This window comes from Pseudochaenichthys georgianus, chromosome 7 (genome assembly GCF_902827115.2).
Source record: "Pseudochaenichthys georgianus chromosome 7, fPseGeo1.2, whole genome shotgun sequence".
Classification (NCBI taxonomy): Eukaryota; Metazoa; Chordata; class Actinopteri; order Perciformes; family Channichthyidae; genus Pseudochaenichthys; species Pseudochaenichthys georgianus.
The window spans coordinates 27,800,878-27,818,362 of record NC_047509.1 but is presented as its reverse complement, the minus strand read 5'-3'; the positions used below and the strand labels follow the sequence as shown (position 1 = coordinate 27,818,362).

At 41.3% G+C, this 17,485-nt stretch overlaps 1 protein-coding gene across 1 annotated transcript; it reads left to right on the top strand.

The window, feature by feature from the left end:
- Window positions 1–1,595: 1,595 nt before the first annotated feature.
- Window positions 1,596–17,357, top strand: xpc (xeroderma pigmentosum, complementation group C). Its single transcript, XM_034086312.2, has 14 exons — window positions 1,596–1,874; window positions 4,160–4,441; window positions 4,561–4,663; window positions 5,448–5,532; window positions 5,643–5,800; window positions 6,312–6,432; window positions 6,540–6,629; window positions 7,195–8,022; window positions 12,077–12,237; window positions 12,948–13,029; window positions 14,660–14,791; window positions 14,960–15,129; window positions 15,717–15,810; window positions 15,942–17,357. The coding sequence occupies exons 1-14, from the start codon at window positions 1,763–1,765 to the stop codon at window positions 16,263–16,265; spliced, it is 2,742 nt and encodes a 913-aa protein (XP_033942203.1). The 5' UTR covers window positions 1,596–1,762; the 3' UTR covers window positions 16,266–17,357.
- The last annotated feature ends 128 nt before the right edge of the window (window positions 17,358–17,485 follow it).

The following is a 17,485-nucleotide window of genomic DNA, read 5'->3' as shown; positions in this document are numbered from 1 at the left end:
CATTCATGTATGCATGTGCATGCAGTGGGTATGCATATGTATGGATGCATGTTTAATGCACACTCATGACAGAAATGGTCCCATCAGGCCACCATACTGCAACGAGTCAGTCTGAAGCTGTCTGTGAACTGTATCAGCTGACAGACAGCTCTCTGAAGTGAAACACACACATCTGCCAGAGAGACTCAACATGATCGATACGGATCACATCAGAGCAGAATGAACGTTAAATTGAACTGAACTGAAATGAATTGGTTCAGACTGAAGAGGCAGAACTCGTGGCAGGGGAATCACCCACTTAATCCTTATTCAGGGTCCCAGTGGGATGAAGAAAGTATCCCAGCATGCACAGGGTGGAAGATGACTATAGCCACATACTGATGGAGACAGATGAGTTTGAGGGCCTCCTGACATGTTTGTGAGGAAACCCACGCAGGTCTGATGTGAGTCAAATAGAAGGTGTTTTGGTTTAAGAGGTGAGACTGAGACATTGTGATGCTGCACTTCGATTTATTTATAATACCTTCATTAAAGAACAGAATCACATCAGTGAAAGGCTTGTCGCAATATTTTCCATGAAAGCACAGAAACATATACAATACACTAAGTCAAATAGAATACAAAGAATAGACTGACTGACACATCTGATACAGCATTAGATGATCTTCTGTCTTTAATCTTCTAGACTCTCAAAAAGAAACATTTATAAAAAAAAGTGACACAAATCATGTACATACAAAACATTTTAAAACTCAAGTCCTCATAAATGATATTCTATCACTTACGTCAGAGTTCATTTTTGTCATGTGATTGGGGCTCTGACCTTGAGCTGTAAACTTTATTCAACTCCAAACATAACAAAATGTTTCATAATCTGGTATGGTCCTTTAAGGATAGCAGTTTTTAATATTGTGGATCTAGTGATTAGACTGTTCTCGTGTTTAAGTCATTACATATGCCTCTATAGCTAAAGGCTTCAAATCTAAAAATAAACCAACACTATTGACTTGTTAAGGTTGAGCTTCATGATGTTGCACAACATTGCCCCTCACTGTCCTTAATGCGGTATTACAACCGTTAAAAAAAACTATTAATGACATTTGTGAAATGTTATCTGTTTAATTTGTAAATACAATAATGTCATACACAAAATCAAGGTAAACAATAAAGCAGCACATACAAAACAGATATAAGTGATACAGTTAAATATGAAGAGCATAACATGAGAATATTAAAAATAAATTCCACATGCATAAACGTATATAAACATGTTTGGTCAGAGGTTTTGTGAAATAAAGAAAGAAATGTAGAAAAAAAGAAAACGGAATAATTCAGATATTTGCTAACTAAAGACAAAGAAATACATTGTTAAAAATAGGAAATATCAAAATCTTAAAACATATCTACTGCATAATTATCAGGTTATGTACACATTTTAAATGTACTTGATTAGCCTGTAAATACAGTAGTTATAAAGCAGAAGCCATGCTGGTCTCCAGCAGTCTCCAGTTGACAGTTTTAGACCTCCAGAAAAACTAGGGAAGAAGAAGAAGAAGAAGGAGCGGAAGTGACGTCAGTCCTGCCTGCAAGTGCTGTTTCTTGTTATGAAAGCTGCCGAGTGAATTGTTGGATAACTGCTGTTTCCCTGGGTTTATACAACACCATGTGGAGAGCTGAGGGACTTCCGCCGGTCTAGTCTTTGCCAGAATACATTTATACTAATAAAAAATAAAGTATTTTTTATCTTAAAAAGACCGACAGCATGGCAAAGCGGAGAGGGGGTGCAGCAGAGACAGAGGCCGGTACAAAGAAACTGAAGCCGGTTCTGAAGAAGGGCTGCGGAGCCAAAGCGAGAGGGAAGAAGAAAGATGCAGGTATGAAAAGTCAGGGTTTATGCATTTAGCCCCCTTTAGATACATTTACATTCTGCTTTTGTGCTGCTAAGGATGTGTGAAGTTTGCATCAGAAAATGAATGGGAAACGACGTTTATCCTGCTAACGAGATCTGTGATTGTAAATAAAGCAGTCCGTTGGCGTGTCCTGGCAGTAGAGGGGTGTGTGTCTATGTTACCCTGAGCTTGAATGAAATAAAGTTGTGATTTAGAAGAATAAACGTGTTCTGCTAAATCCAACCTGTTTTATACGGTTTACATGTTATTATGTCTGATGTCATTGCAGACTAGAATTCTCACTGCGCGGCATTGCTGTGAGTGATACTATGTCAAGTGATAGGGCAATGACTGAATGAACTAATAACCTTATATCATAATACAACACGTGAACATGTCTCTATAGTAATTGGCAATACAAGTCCAAGTTCTAAATGTCTTTAGATGTCTTTTTATTCATTAATTTCAAACCCAAAACAGAAACTCTGCATTTTTTGAAAAAAGCATTTCCCTAAATGTTGACTTGAAAAAGCACTTGAATGAATAATCATTTATCAAGTTGGTTAGCTTCTCATTTTCTGTCCATTGAATAATGCTGAATCTTTTGAGAACGTAATAACTTTATTATGACCACATTATGTGATTCTCATCTACGAACTGTCAAACTGATCATAGGGGGTCTTCAGTGGTTAAAAACATACAACACTTTTTCAGTATTTACATTGTATTCATACATATGGCTGTTGTTGCCACCAGATAACTTTTTGAGCTGGTTGAGTGCAGGTGCTCGTGCGGGTGAAATGCATGGCTGCTGGAGTGGATCTGCTGGCCCACATACACATCTGTGCTCCACTTTATCAAAACAAGGAACATGTTATTGTATGTGTGAGACCAGAGGAACATTTATATTAAGTTTGCACATGTGTATGCATGCACCCAAGGGTGTAACTTTGGTTTGAGAAGTGGGGGGGGGACACAAAACAGGGGGTCCACCGCAATGAAACATTTTCTCGATTTAATTCCATTTCCTAGCTTTCTACAAATATATTAGGGACTATGGTGTTAAAAGGTTCAAGAAAAATGTGTAGTGTATTATGATGAGTGTGCAAACTTATAGTATCCTATCCATGAACCTGTTTTATTTGTGGGTGGACCTAACATCCTCTAGAGGGGTCCGGGGGCATGCACCCCCAGGAAGATTTTTTTTTTTTTTTCTTTAAATTGAAGTTGAATGCATCAATCTGGTGCACTTTGAGGGCAACATTAAGAGATGTATTGATACAGCTCTCAACACTCATGAAACAGAACTGTATGTATTTCAATAATCAAAACACATTAGAATATGCTCACAACCAATAACAAATAATTGATAAACTCCTATCTTTATCTTACCTAGTCTGCATTCTTTCTTTTTATTTATGCATATTTTACTAATCACTCCCCTTTTAAATCATGTTTTTAATTTTTTACTGACCTATAGAACACTAGGCCTATATTAAATAGATGGAAATATTTGTTTCCATAGACGACCAAACCGTTTGAGACCCACTGAGATAACTTAGACTAAAGTTTACAATCTAAACACTCAGCGAGTCCTTTACCTCACTGAGCTCTCACCCTCCTTATTGTTTAAACAGCTTCTAATCTCCGTTAGCTCCGAGCTAGCACCAGATGCTAACAACAACCCCCGTAACTCTCTCTGTTTCTCTGTGTCTCTCTCTCTCTCAAAATGCGCTCGTGCCACACACACACGATGACGGCTTGCGTAAAAAAAAAATAATAAACACATTTGAAAAGTGGGACACACACACAGGATTTTGAAAAGTGGGGGGGGGATATGTCCCCCCAGTCCCCAGTGGAAATTACGCCCATGCATGCCATGCACCATACATATGCATACATACATGTTCCTTTGTATATCCCCCTGAGTCTTTCTTAGTTGTTACATGTTACATTTTTGTATCTTGTCCATAATCCATGTCCGTGGGCCTCTCTAATTTCTATGGTTCTATCGTATTTATTAAATCATTTTTGTATGTGCCTCTCTGCTTTTGTCACAGTTGAAATGCACATTTAGGCATTGCTGTTCTTTAGATTAGATAAATTCAGAGTATATAAAACACACACAAATATAATTACTCGCAAAGATGTCAGCTTTTTAGGGAAAGAAAGATTGTGAAGTGAAAGACTTGAAGCCAAACCTTCAATCTTCTCAGTCTTAACCATAACCCCATCACTGTATCTTAAAACTACTTCTGTGTGTTTTTAAGGTAATAGCATCAAACAGGAAGAGGATGAGATCAAGAGGAAGGTCCAACCCAAACCACGTTCCTCCACAAAACGAGGAGCAGAAAGAAAAAAATCCAACACGTCTAAAACAACCACTGCTGTCAAAACAAGCAAATACTTCCAGTCGCCGGTGAAAGAGGAGGCTGACAGTGAAGATGACTGTAACATGGTGACCTCAGCAGCGCCTGCCATTATGATGAAAATCATGAAAACAGAGGAAGAGGAGGAGGGCAGTGAGGAGGACGATTGGGAGGAAGTGGAGGGTAAGTGAAAGATTATAAGAAAATAGTGCATACATTTTTATTCTCCACAAAGGTGAGAAGAATTCTGGCAGGACAGTGGAAAACTGAAGTGTTCAAATAATTGTTTCTTTGTTGATCAGAGCTCTCCGGGCCACTGGGTCCACCTGGTCCGTCGGAGCCCATCCTGCCCACTCAGCCGGTTGAGATAGAGATTGAGATTGAGACCTCAGAGGTCAGGAAAAAGTAAGTGGATATTTGTGTTGTATTAAAGATTATCTGTGTTAGTTTAAAAATGATTAGTTTTCTATGTCCAGTTATTAATTTTCAAGTGCTCCTTAAGTCCTGCGGACTGATTTTATTAAAATGTATCTCAAGTCCTGAATTTTACTATTTTGAACCTGCAAACACATTGCATCTTATCTGGATTTTGCCAAAATTGCAATATGGACTATTTCAATATCCAATCACAGAGGGTGTAATATTTGTTAAAATTAAATGTAGGCAAAACGTATGTCAAAATACAATTCTGAAAATAGTAATGTAGTGCCACAGAGAAGTCCTGCATATAAATTACTCGCCATGCTTAAAAAACAGTACAAAAAACACACACTTTTTAATTTTAAAGCTTTTTTTTTATTGAAATGAGAATGTCCCTACAAAGGGGCCCAAAGACCCTGAAAATATTATGTAACCCTGTCTTTGTTAGTCCTACATACCTACATATGTATACACGTATGCACATACTGTTGGAGGATCTAAGGAGATAAATGTGTATACGATTGTATAGATGTGTGTGCAAGTACGTATTGTATCTATGTATAATATTTTCTCCAACATAGTAAGCATTTCGTTTTGCCCAGGATGACCCTGCCTGCTTTCATATTGTTTGTCTGTTCAAATGAGAATATCCCACCAACATCGTGAATCCCATCACAACTTCAATATCAGTCTTTTTCAAAATGGCTAAGTCCTACTATGGAGAGTATTCAATCTGTTTTAAGAATAATCATGATTTCCCATTGTCCAGGAAAAAGAGGCAGGCGGAGTTTGAGACTTATCTGAGGCGGATGATGAACAAAATCAAGAAGGACGTGCTGATAGATACACACAAGGTAAAAACTCACAAAATAATACATATTCTTCTTATCCCTGTCTTGTAATCCTGATTCGAAGTCAGTACAGTTAGCGTTTGCTCATTGCCACCCTCTGATTGGTCCATTAGGTCCATCTGATGTGCCTGATAGCGGGGGGGATGTTCTGCAGTAGTCTGTGCAGTGAACCCGACCTGCTGGCCATAACTCTGTCGCTGCTGCCCACACACTACAGCAACGTCGCCAAGGAACGCATCGACCGAAACTACCTTTCTGGACTGCTCAAATGGTGTGTGCTTGACAGAGTAAATTATAAAACGTATAGTAATGCCTGAAGATGCTTTTTTTACCTTAGAATGTGTAAGAATGTCACCTAATAAGTAACTTTATCAAGGGAGAGAAAGGGAAAAAAAGGTAAAAGACGGAGTGCTGGACGTCCGATAAATCACCAGAAGAAGGCAGACAGGAAGTAAACACTAACAGGAACTGGCATTGTTTAAGGACTTGGTAGTGGATCAGAAACTGTGAACAGACTTGGACAGTGCTGCCGTAAAGTTGTTCTTGTCGCAGTTCCAGCTGTTGGTGCGCCGTGGATCTGAGGGTTTTTTTCTTAGCGGAAGAAACACGATAATTTTTAAGTCAATACAATCATTTCAATTAATATTGGGAGTCGAGTCGTTAGTTTGTTTAGTATCTGGCCGTGTAATAAGCGGGATAATGTGCAGCGACTTGGTCATTATGGGGAAAAGATTCTCATTGCATTTCCTATTTTCCTTCTCTTCCTCTCCTCCCCTCCCCAGGTTTAGAGCAACATTCACCCTCAACCCCAGTCTTTCCTGTGAGGAGCGTCCAGACCCCCGGGCTCTGCTGGAGAGACGTCTGGCCAGCCTGTCGGGCAGAGACCACCAGGAGATGACTCATGTTGGTATTTTGGCACAGGAATAATCCAATTAATTGTCAGACTTTGAGTTAACATAAGAAGTTAAAATAAAGTGGAACATAATTCTGCTCCTTTGTGTTTGCTGCAGATGTTCCTGTTGGTCCTGAGGTCTCTGCAGCTCTTCTGCCGATTGGTTATTTCTTTGCAGCCGATTCCTCTCAAAGCCCCATCAGCCAAGGTACGTGAATCAGTTTTTTCAAAGATTCAAGATTCAAAGGTTTCATTGTCATGTGCACATAAGCTACAGTGTAGAAATGGCAATGAAAATCTTATGACCCGAGCTCCTCCAACAATGCAACATATATAATCAAATACAAAAAGAAATAGTGCAAGAAGTCTATATACACGTAAATAGAATATGATATATACAAGAACAGAATGTAAAATTAAATATTGTACATTAAGACGGATTTAAATACGGTTTATTTAGATAACTGTTCTAGCCCTTTAGAGGAATCTGATGTAAATACTGCAGCCCCACTCTGACAATAACATTTTATGTAAAGACCATTCTGTCCTCTACCTTCATGCTTCAAATAATCAGTTGGATGGCCGATAACTAAAAGTCATGATAAAACACAACTGCTGTGTTGCATAAAAAAACACCCTCTCTGTTATTCTACATGTATAAATCGTATTGCCTCTGGGTGTTGACTATTGAATAATGAAACAATAATATATGCTGGTATTTGGTCTTTAATGCTTATTTTCATAGTCAAAACCTCTCTCTGTCTTTTCTACAGGGTAAAGGGGCCAAAACATCTCCAGGGGCCCCAGGAAAGGGAGACACAAGCCAGGATACATCCAAGAACTCCTCTCCTGAGTCAAAGGTCTCTCCTGGCACCAAAAGAGGGGGGAATATCAAGGGAGGCCGAGGAGGAAAGAAAGCAAAGACTATAGCAATAAAGGAAGAGGATGAGAAGACTATAACATCAGGAGGGCAGAGGCCAAAGAACTCAAAACGCCGCAGCATCGCCTCAAAAGTCACCTACAAGGAAGAAAGTAACAGCGACGAGGAAAAAAAGGAGGGTGGGCCCAGTGATGAGGATGAGTTTCAGGCGACCAGTGAGGAAGGCAGTGAGGAGTTAGAGGGAGGGTCTAAATCTAAAAAGGGGACAAAGGGGAAAGGCAAGAGCAAAAACACTGCAGCTCCAAAGAGAAGGAGTAGCGGAGGGGGGGGAAAGGAGGAGGGAAAGGAGCGAGAGGTAGATGACAAAAAAGAAGAAGGAATTACAAGCATCAGGAAAAAGCAAAGAAGCGGGAACAAGGCAAAAGGGCCTGGAGCGGACGAGTGGTTGGAAGTGTTTCTGGAGAAAACATCTTCCTGGGTTTGTGTACACGTGGAGCAGGGTGTCGGGTTGCCTCACCTCTGCTCACAGTACGCAACAACGCCGGTGACGTACGTGGTGGCGGTGGACGGGCACGGCTTTGTGAAGGACCTGGGGAGGAAGTACGACCCCACCTGGTTAACGACATCCAGGAAGAGGAGGGTGGATGAAGATTGGTGGGACGAAACACTAGGGCCTTTCCTGGGACCCGAAGATGAGAGGGACAAAAAGGAAGAAAAGGAGGTGAGATTCCAGGTTCTATTATTTTATTTTCATTCATTGGTGTGGTCGTGTTTTGGGAGAATTCTAGAGGGAGTAGGCGACTCTGGATCAGGGTTTCAGCAGGAGAGAAAGTGAGTTATATCTCACACAGGCTCCGCCCTCTACTGGACTCTATGGGTACTGCCCTTGACCTCACTTTGCGAGTGTTCACCTACTGATAGGGGTGTAACGGTTCACAAACATTTCGGTTCGGTACGTACCTCGGTTTTTTGGTCACGGTTCGGTTCGGTACGTTTTCGGTACAGCAGAATTTTTTTTCACAAAACAAAACATATATATATATATTCTTTTATTATTATTAAACTGTGAATAATGTATTCACTCAAATAAATACAAAATATAATAAAATAAACATTAAGGTGCAGCATTTCGATGAACTGAAATAATCTGTATTTGAACTTTACTGTACAAGTACTCACAAAACATAAACTATTAGTTTTGGGTTTTTAATTATTATTAAACTGTGAATATTCACTCAAATAAATACAAAATATAATAAAATAAACATTAAGGTGCAGCATTTCGATGAACTGAAATAATCTGTATTTGAACTGTACTGTACTAGTACCTAAGCAGCCAGTTTGACATTATGACTTGCTTGTCATTGTATTTTCATGTTGTTTAAAGAAAGATGAACTTGTCCACATTGCTTGCCGAAAGGGCAGATCTGCTGGCACTAGCAATGTCTCCTGCTGTGGAGAAAACCCTCCCGCTAGGGACAGAGGTAGCAGATACAGCCAGGTAGCGCTTTGCTAACATGGCAACATAAGGATATTTGGCGTTTATAATAGCTTTGGCTCGCTCTGAACTTTTTGCGAGTGGTGGAGGCTAAATGCTAGCGGGAGTTGGGTTTGCACTTCAGTCTTTTTTCTTTTGGTACCGGTTATATTCACGTTCGGGTGATGATGCCTTTTCAAGACGGTGCAAGTTTGATGTATTGCCAGCCGCGTAACCAATTTTAGTTGAACAATGCCGACAAACAGCTTTGGTTCGGTCCACCTGTCTTTGTCCGTCATCCTTGTACGTAACTGCGAAACCAAAATGTTCCCAAACCGGAGACTTCAATGATGCTGGAGGATTTTCGAGCTCAACTTTATCTGCGTTCGCCATTAATTTTCGACAGTTCCTCAAATTACTGACTAAATTTGAACGCATCCCTCTGACCAGCTCTCATAGCATGCCCTCTCATCCAATGAAATGACTTGCTCGCTCTATGACGCGATGAGCCCAATGGGAGCAAATTACTCTGAATGCTGCGACGCAGCACCTGAGATTACTTCCAAGAAGTTGTTCACGTTCTCAATTTTTTACGTTTAACGTTATATTCGTTCGGTACACTTCGATACACACGTGTACCGAACCGAAGGGCCCGTACCGAATAATTTCGGTACGGGTACGTGTACCGTTACACCCCTACCTACTGAGAAATCTATAAACGTAGCAGGCCCCCGGGGGCGGGCCTACCTGAGTGTGCGCAGAGGCCCACAGTATATAAGGCGGCCTCGCCTCCCGCCCGTCATCCTTTTCTCTTCAGCGAGCAGGATAACAACTGTAAACAGTAAACGGAAGAGAGAAGAAGAAGAAGTCAAATGGACTCACCAATCCTAGAGCACCGACCCTGTGCTTCGTGCACCGGCCTGATTGCAGGTGCCGATCCCCACAGCCTCTGTTTTGAGTGCCTGGGGCCTGAACCGCCGGCATCGTCTGGAGCATTTCCACGCTTATTACGTGTCGCCAGAGGAAGAAGAGGAGGACCTCAACGTGGACCTCGAGGTGGTGGAGATGGGGGAACAGGAGGCAGATGAGGAGGTGCCATTTGTTTTCGCCCGGCGAGGGGGAAGGCGACGAGGTTTCCTCGATGTCGGGGGCTTCCGGCGTCCAGGAAGGGCCGCCGCACAGGTCCGCTCGTCAGGACTTCTCGTCGGTGATGGCCATCGCAGCGGGACGTGTGGGGCAACCGCTCCCCCCGCCACTACCGCCGGCACCGGTGAGCCGCCTCCGTCAGGCGTTTTACGGCCCAGCTTCTTCGGCGCAGCCGGCCTTCGTTTCGCCCCCGTTGCCAGACATCTGGCAGTGTGTGGAGGCGACGTGGGCCGCAGCCACTGAGGACGAGGGCTCCAGTGGCAGGTATGTCAGCTATCCTGAGGGTGCAGGGCCGCTCCGACACAGCAGGTCCCGGTGTGCCCCCCCTTGATGAGAGCTTGGCGGCCCATCTGCTTCCACAAGCAGCTGGATGGGCGGGGGGGAAAAAGCCTCTGCCCCCGCTGCCTCGTGACCGGGAAATGCTGGAGTATTTGGATAAAATATTCCGGCTCGGTACGCAGATGGCAGCAGCGGCCAATAATCTTGGTGTGTTGGGCGTCTCCTTGATTTCCCCTCAGGAGGTCGCCCCCGCCTTAGGACGAGAGTGATTATTCGGACCGCTGCATTGGTCAGATGAACAATCATGTCATGCCCCTGGTCACGGTGGCGTCACATCACGTGTGGCTGGGACTCACTGCGCTGTCCAGGAAGGGCCGCGAGGATCTCCTAGGGGCCCCCGTATCCACGGAGAACTGACCGCTCTATCGGTACACCCGAGTTGTCTGTGGATCCGAGGTGACCGTAGCGGGCCGAGACTCAGACCGAACCCCTCCTTTGCTCCCAAGAGCTTAAGGTCAAGGGCTATACAGCTGGGCGGCTTTAGTCTTCCACCCCATATTGGGGACAGGGAGGCTAAATTGCACCTCCTCTGCCCAGTGCGTGTGCTAGCATGTTATGTGGAGTGCACTGCTGCCATTAAGCGCACTAAACAGCTGTTTGTGTGCTTCGGGGGGTGTGGCCGGTAAAGCTCTGTCCAAGAAACGCCTGGCAGGATGACTCTGCGAGAGCATTGTACATGCCTACGGTAAGGCGGGGAGAGCCTTCCCCACGGGGGTCCGTGCACACTCTACACGGGGTATGGCTGTGTCAACAGCCTTATTTAACGGCGTGAGTGTGGAGGACATATGCACGGTGGCGTCTTGGTCAACGCCAGGCCTCTTCATAAAATGTTATCTCTTGGACATGTCTGGCTCCTTCTCATCGTCTGTGCTTGCTGGGGCAACACAGGACTGGTGAGGGGGGGGAGGCGGGCTGTGGGTCAGTAGATATCTGACCCCCCCCACCCCCTGGACATGATGCACTTATGGTTTCCCATGCTCCTTAGGGACCTGAGAAACATGATGCGCAGTAGGGCTGCACGATTTTGGGAAAAAATCTAATTGCGATTTTTCTGACAGATATTGTGATTCGATTTGCGATATTTCTTTTTAAGCGACCCAACAAGAACAAAATTAAAAAATGTAAAAAATAAACAAGTTTTTAAAAATCGCAGGCTTTGCGATTTGATAATCGCATCATTTAAAATCGCAATTTCAATTTAAAATCGATTAATCGTTCAGCCCTAATGCGCAATGAGCCCCATACAGGGCTGGAGGGCTCCCCCCGCCTGCGCGCGCACTCAGGTAAGCACGCCCCCGGGGGCCGGCTACGTTTATAGATTTCTCAGTAGGTGAACGCTCGCATCGTGAGGTCAAGGGCAGTACCCATAGAGTCTAGTAGAGGGCTCCGCCTGTGCTTATATCGCTAGGGTTACAATACGTAACCCACCGTTTCTGTTTTCTTTTTAATATTACTGCCGAATTTGATTCCATATTTGATTCCATTCTATTTCTATGTAAATACTGCTGTATTACTATATATATATTTTTTTTTTACATTTTGTAATGTTATCATATTTTCTTATAATAGTTCTCTATCTGGGTTTTTTTAATTTTTGTTTTACTTTTATGTATGCACCATGACATCAAGTCAAATTCCTCGTACGTGTCAACCTACCTGGTAATAAACCTGTTTCTGATTCTGAGTGATGGGCAAGACGTGCAATGTTATTGGAGGTGGAAAGAGGAGTTTTTGGTGATCTGGTTGATATGGTTTTAATCACATTCATCCTCCATCTTATTTTCTAACACTTTACTTTGTTTTTCCCTCCCAGCTCCAGAGCAGGCTAATGAACAAACCTCTGCCAGTCTCAATAGCGGAGTATAAGAACCACCCGCTGTACGCCCTAAAGAGGCACCTGCTGAAATACGATGCCATCTACCCTGCAACAGCTGCTGTCCTGGGATACTGCAGGGGAGAGCCCGTCTACTCCAGGTCAGTTAAACAGTCTGCAAAGCAATGCCGCCTTATTTGGTTTGAATGTGAAACACACACAAGATGTTACTCTGCAGATCTCAGATCCCATATTAAATGTATACGAATCAGTTGTTTAACTGGGCGTTAATCCAGACATTTTAAGGCCATTTTCTTCGTTTCTAGATATTTGTCAGTCAGTGGTTAGTCTACGTAAGAATACAAAATATCAAAGCACTGTAAGAATGAAAGTTTTCCCAGTTTCCCACAGGTATTACACTTTGTTGTAAATGACCAAGTCCTGGTCATAAATGTACAAATATTTTACTTAAGGAGTTATTAAGAAGCACCTGAATGCATCAGAAGTTTTGGTCAGTGGGAGGTTAGACCTTCTTGTTATTGGATAATAGTTTTAGTCTGAAGGACGCTCCTTTTTTAAACCGGGTGCTTTGGAAGAACAGATGAATGACCGCAGACCATAACCTGAGTCTGAATTAATTGTGGCTGTGCATCAGTGTCCACTTGGTGGAGCTGTTTGATGAGTTGAACTGTAATGTGCATGAAGCTGTGCAGTTCACATGTTAATAGTGATCTACTTATTTGTAAATTACATCTGCTATACATGTTTGTTACTTTTTGTACTTAATTACAAATACATATATTATACGTCTTCAAATAAACATTTCAGAATGAAGAATTCATGTTTTTCTTTATTATTGTGTTGTCTTTAGGGATTGTGTGCACTCCCTCCACTCCAAGGACACTTGGCTAAAAGAAGCACGGACTGTCAGACTAGGAGAGGAGCCATTTAAAGTGAGAGAGAATATTTTTCTCAAGTCTGTTTGTTTCTTGTTTGTTTTCTCCCCCATTCATCACTTCATATTACTCAGTTTCAAGAGTAAACAAACATGTTTTCCTGCAAGTGACTATAGTTATATACTGATTTTGAGATAATTTACTGTAAAGCAGGACACAAATGGTATTGCCTCTGGATATCAAACTTTAATGTAAGGTTTTTACAAAAATACTTTCATGGAAACACATCAGCTTTTGGATGACAGTCCATATGGATTCAGAAAAGACAGATCAACATCTATGGCACTAATGGAATTAAGAGAGGAAATAGCGAACTGCATGGACAATAAAAAACAAGCAGTGGGAATATTTATAGACCTACAAAAAGCATTTGACACCATAGATCACAAAATTGTACTGACAAAACTGAAAAAGTATGGCATCAGAGGGGTGGGATTAGACTGGGTGAGAGATTATTTAAGCAACGGACAACAATGTGTTGAAATTGGTGAACATAAATCAGAATACATGAACATAACTTGTGGAGTACCTCAGGGGTCTGTGTTGGGTCCAAAGCTGTTCATCATATACATCAACGATATTTGCAGAGTATCAAATATATTGACATTTATTTTATTTGCAGATGATACTAATATGTTTTGTTCTGGTGACAATTTGAAACAGCTAATGGAAGTGATAACAGCAGAAATGATTAAAGTAAAATATTGGTTTGACACAAACAAATTATCATTAGATATAAGAAAAACAAAGATTATGTTATTTGGAAAACATAAAACAAATCCACAGGTGCAATTAATCCGAGACAACATAAACATAGAACATTCATGGAATGGTGTGGAGCAGGAGTTAAAACAAAGCACAAGCATAATTCAGTTTAAAAGGATGTACAGAAACACCTTTTTGGAAAACTATGAGAATGAAGAAAGGTGATTGAAGATGAGAAATTATTGTATATGTAATGTATACATGTAAATGTGTACGTAGGAATAATTTGCAGAAATGATTTAAAGGACAATCATTGATCGAGTAAGGGGTGGGAATTATAAGCATTTGCTTCCTCCTGCTCCCTTTCGGACACATATGATTTATTATTATTATTATGAATATTTTTGTTGAATATATACATATTATTATGAATATTGATAAATACTGTATTTAACAATACGGTATTCTGTTTTTCACATTTTTTTAACATTTTTTAAAAATCTGTTCGAAATAAAGATAGAAATGAAATGAAATGACTTTTAAGATAAAAAAACAAAGAGTGTAAAGCCATGCAAAACGCATTCTACAAAGTAAAAAGAAATAAAAAGCAAAGTTCTTATCAATCACAGTTTTGAATGATAAAATTATGTTTTGCTGTCAATCCATTGAATACTCTTGGAAGCAATAATTCTATTAAATTGGCCTTAATTTGATCAATATCAAGATGGAAGAGACAAAATGGCTGGCATGCAAGAGCCTTAACTGAGTGAGTCTGCAATTTAATATTTCAGCCAGTAAGCATGTATTAGACACAATGGTGCATTTACACACATTGCTTTATAGGAACTCATCTGCTGTGTTTTGATGATTGAACTGAGCACATAAAGAGGCAGTGTGTTTAACCCATCTCACTTTCCTCCAGATGGTGAAAGGCTTCTCTAATCGTTCCCGTAAAGCCAGGATGGCGTCTGGGCAGGCAGAGGAAAAGGACTTGGCTGTGTTTGGAGAATGGCAGACTGAAGAATACCAGCCGCCTTTAGCTGTGGATGGGAAGGTAAATGCCTTTATGGACCGGGATGATAACTGTAAAGAAATGTTTTTACTCTATCAGCAAATATTTATATACAGCAGATAAAATGGACCATGCATTAAAAAGACAATCAGTCATTTCCGAAGATATTTAAATGAGCACTATTGTTTACATATTGTCTGTTGCCTTCAGGTTCCCCGCAACGAGTACGGTAACGTCTACCTGTTTAAGCCTTGTATGTTGCCGGTGGGCAGTGTTCACCTCAGGCTGCCCAACCTGAACCGCGTGGCGAGGAAGCTGGAGATGGACGCCGCCCCCGCCGTCACGGGCTTCGATTTTCATGGAGGATACTCACACGCTGTGTAAGACAACACTGAGGAACCTCTTAAAACACAAGACAGTAGGGGGTGTGATCAGTTCAGGAGTATATCAGGGTTTTTATTCCATTCTCAGTCTCAGGATTTAACAACTCCACTGCATCAATTCTAACTGTGTTCATCTTTTGTGATTTTAACCGTTTTATCTTGTGAAAAAACAGATGTTTTACTTCCTGGAATCTAGGTCATTATTACTATTATCTTTTTTTTTTTTTTTTTCAATATAGTAAAATAAGTTATTCAACATTCACAATTTGACACAAAATGAGTATTACTTCAAGTAGTTTCATATAGCACTGGGCACACAAAGTGTTTGAAGCGTGTTCCATGACCTTTTACAGCCTTACCTTTCACCAGTTGCTAAGTGTAACCTAATGAGCAATGTGTTATGACATTTGTTTATTTTGATACACTTATTGTAAAAACTGCTTAACAGATTTATTGATTTATTTGCTCTAATTTGTGTTACATGCTTAAGAAGAAAAAAGAAAGGACATGTATAAGGTTTTTAAGAAAACAGGATAAATGTAAGGTGAATGAAGATCTGTATTATGTATGTTTGTGTGTTTCAGCACTGATGGGTACATTGTGTGTGAGGAGCATGAGGAGATTCTCAGAGCAGCCTGGGCGGAGGAACAGGAGATTCAGAAACAGAAGGAGAAAGAGGTGAGTGTGACTGATGAGTACAGGTTAATCACTTTCTTTGTTCATGCAGTTATGATGGTTTTGCCATCTGTTATTTAAAACCTGTTCAGCACCAAAACACCCCGTCACTGTTTTCCCCTTACTGTTTCCAGAAAAAAGAAAAGAGGGTGATCTCCAACTGGACTCTGCTGGTGAAGGGGCTCCAGATCAAAGAAAAACTCAAACAGCGCTACGGAAAGTTAAACCAAGGTCTTCTTCAAGGGGAGGAGGCCGCTGGGCTTTCTTCAGATGAGGAGGGGGATGAGGGGGGAAGTCCTTCAGATAAGACGGCATCTGAGACTCTGGCCATGTCCTGGCCTCAGAACAAACAGGCTGAGGAGGACGGGGGGAGCATCAGCGGACTGAAGAGGACTGCGAAGACAAAACGAGAAAAGAAAGGACAAGAGAAACACATGTTCCCATTTGAAAAAGTGTGATGTCGGAGGTAAAAAAAAAAACTACACTTGAGTTTAGTAAATCAAGTTCGATTCCATTTCTCTCAGGAAAGGCTGCTTGTATGGTTTACTATGGTAGATGTTCTTCCATTGATGATAATGCGGTCATTAATCCCCATTCTGTGTTTACCATCAAAGTGCATACTTCAATTTGAACTCATGTACTGTATTTTAGATTTTATATAAGAGCTTAGTATACATACTGTCCATGCCAAGTTGCCAGGGGGGTAACGGGCAAGGTGAATATCAAATCCAACAAGTTTACGCATGTTCTCTGTGCAGAAAGGTGCTCTGAGGTTGCATTGGAAAGCACTCACTCAACATGAATGTGGGAACAGGGAATTGTCCTTACAACGTGATACTCACAGCACTCTTGTGAGAATTAAATGGGTGTTTTCCAAAACTCGATCAGTACAATGCTGCTGTTGAACCTGGTAGGCACTGTTTTTCTCCTCAGTTTAGCGCATTATACAATATATGCCGAATATAATTGATTGCTTGTGTTGCAAGTTAACACAAAACCGCATCTAAAAACAACACTACAATCACTACAGGTGAATAAACATTTCCATTGGCATCTGGTGCCTCAGCTACCTTATACCGTTTCATTGCTCACTGGACTGTACTCTGAATAAGCTGATACAATGAAAACAGAAACTTGTACCATTGTTGTACATTTACAATTTGGTATCATAAGTTGCATGAACAGCCATGTTTTGGTTGCATGGCTTCCGTACACACATGAACCACGTAACATTTATCTTGGGATGTATCCATGAACATTGTAAAAACCGCAGTTAAGAAGTTGTTAAATGATTTCTTAGCTCACACACTGTCTGTCTTGATTTCTCACCAAGCTTTCTGTACTTCCTCTTTTTCTCTCTTGTCTTGTTTGGCTGCTCCATCCTCAGAGATTCTGTGTTTCTGTTGTATCCTGAATCTGCCTCTTAGTCATCTCTTTCACACTTGTTTCCTTTGTACAATGTTGTCCTCAGCAGATGATGGCTGTATATAAATAGAAAAAGGTTTTTTGTAATTTTTCTAAGAAATGTTAAAATCACCAGTAAAAAGCAAAAGCAACAAAAACGAAATCAATCTGTGTTTGCGTCATTTTTTTTAAGTCTAGTTATTTGTTTAAGTCTAAGGGCAGCTGCTGGTATTTTAATGTCTAAACTTTAAAGTGACCATAGAACCTGTGATTT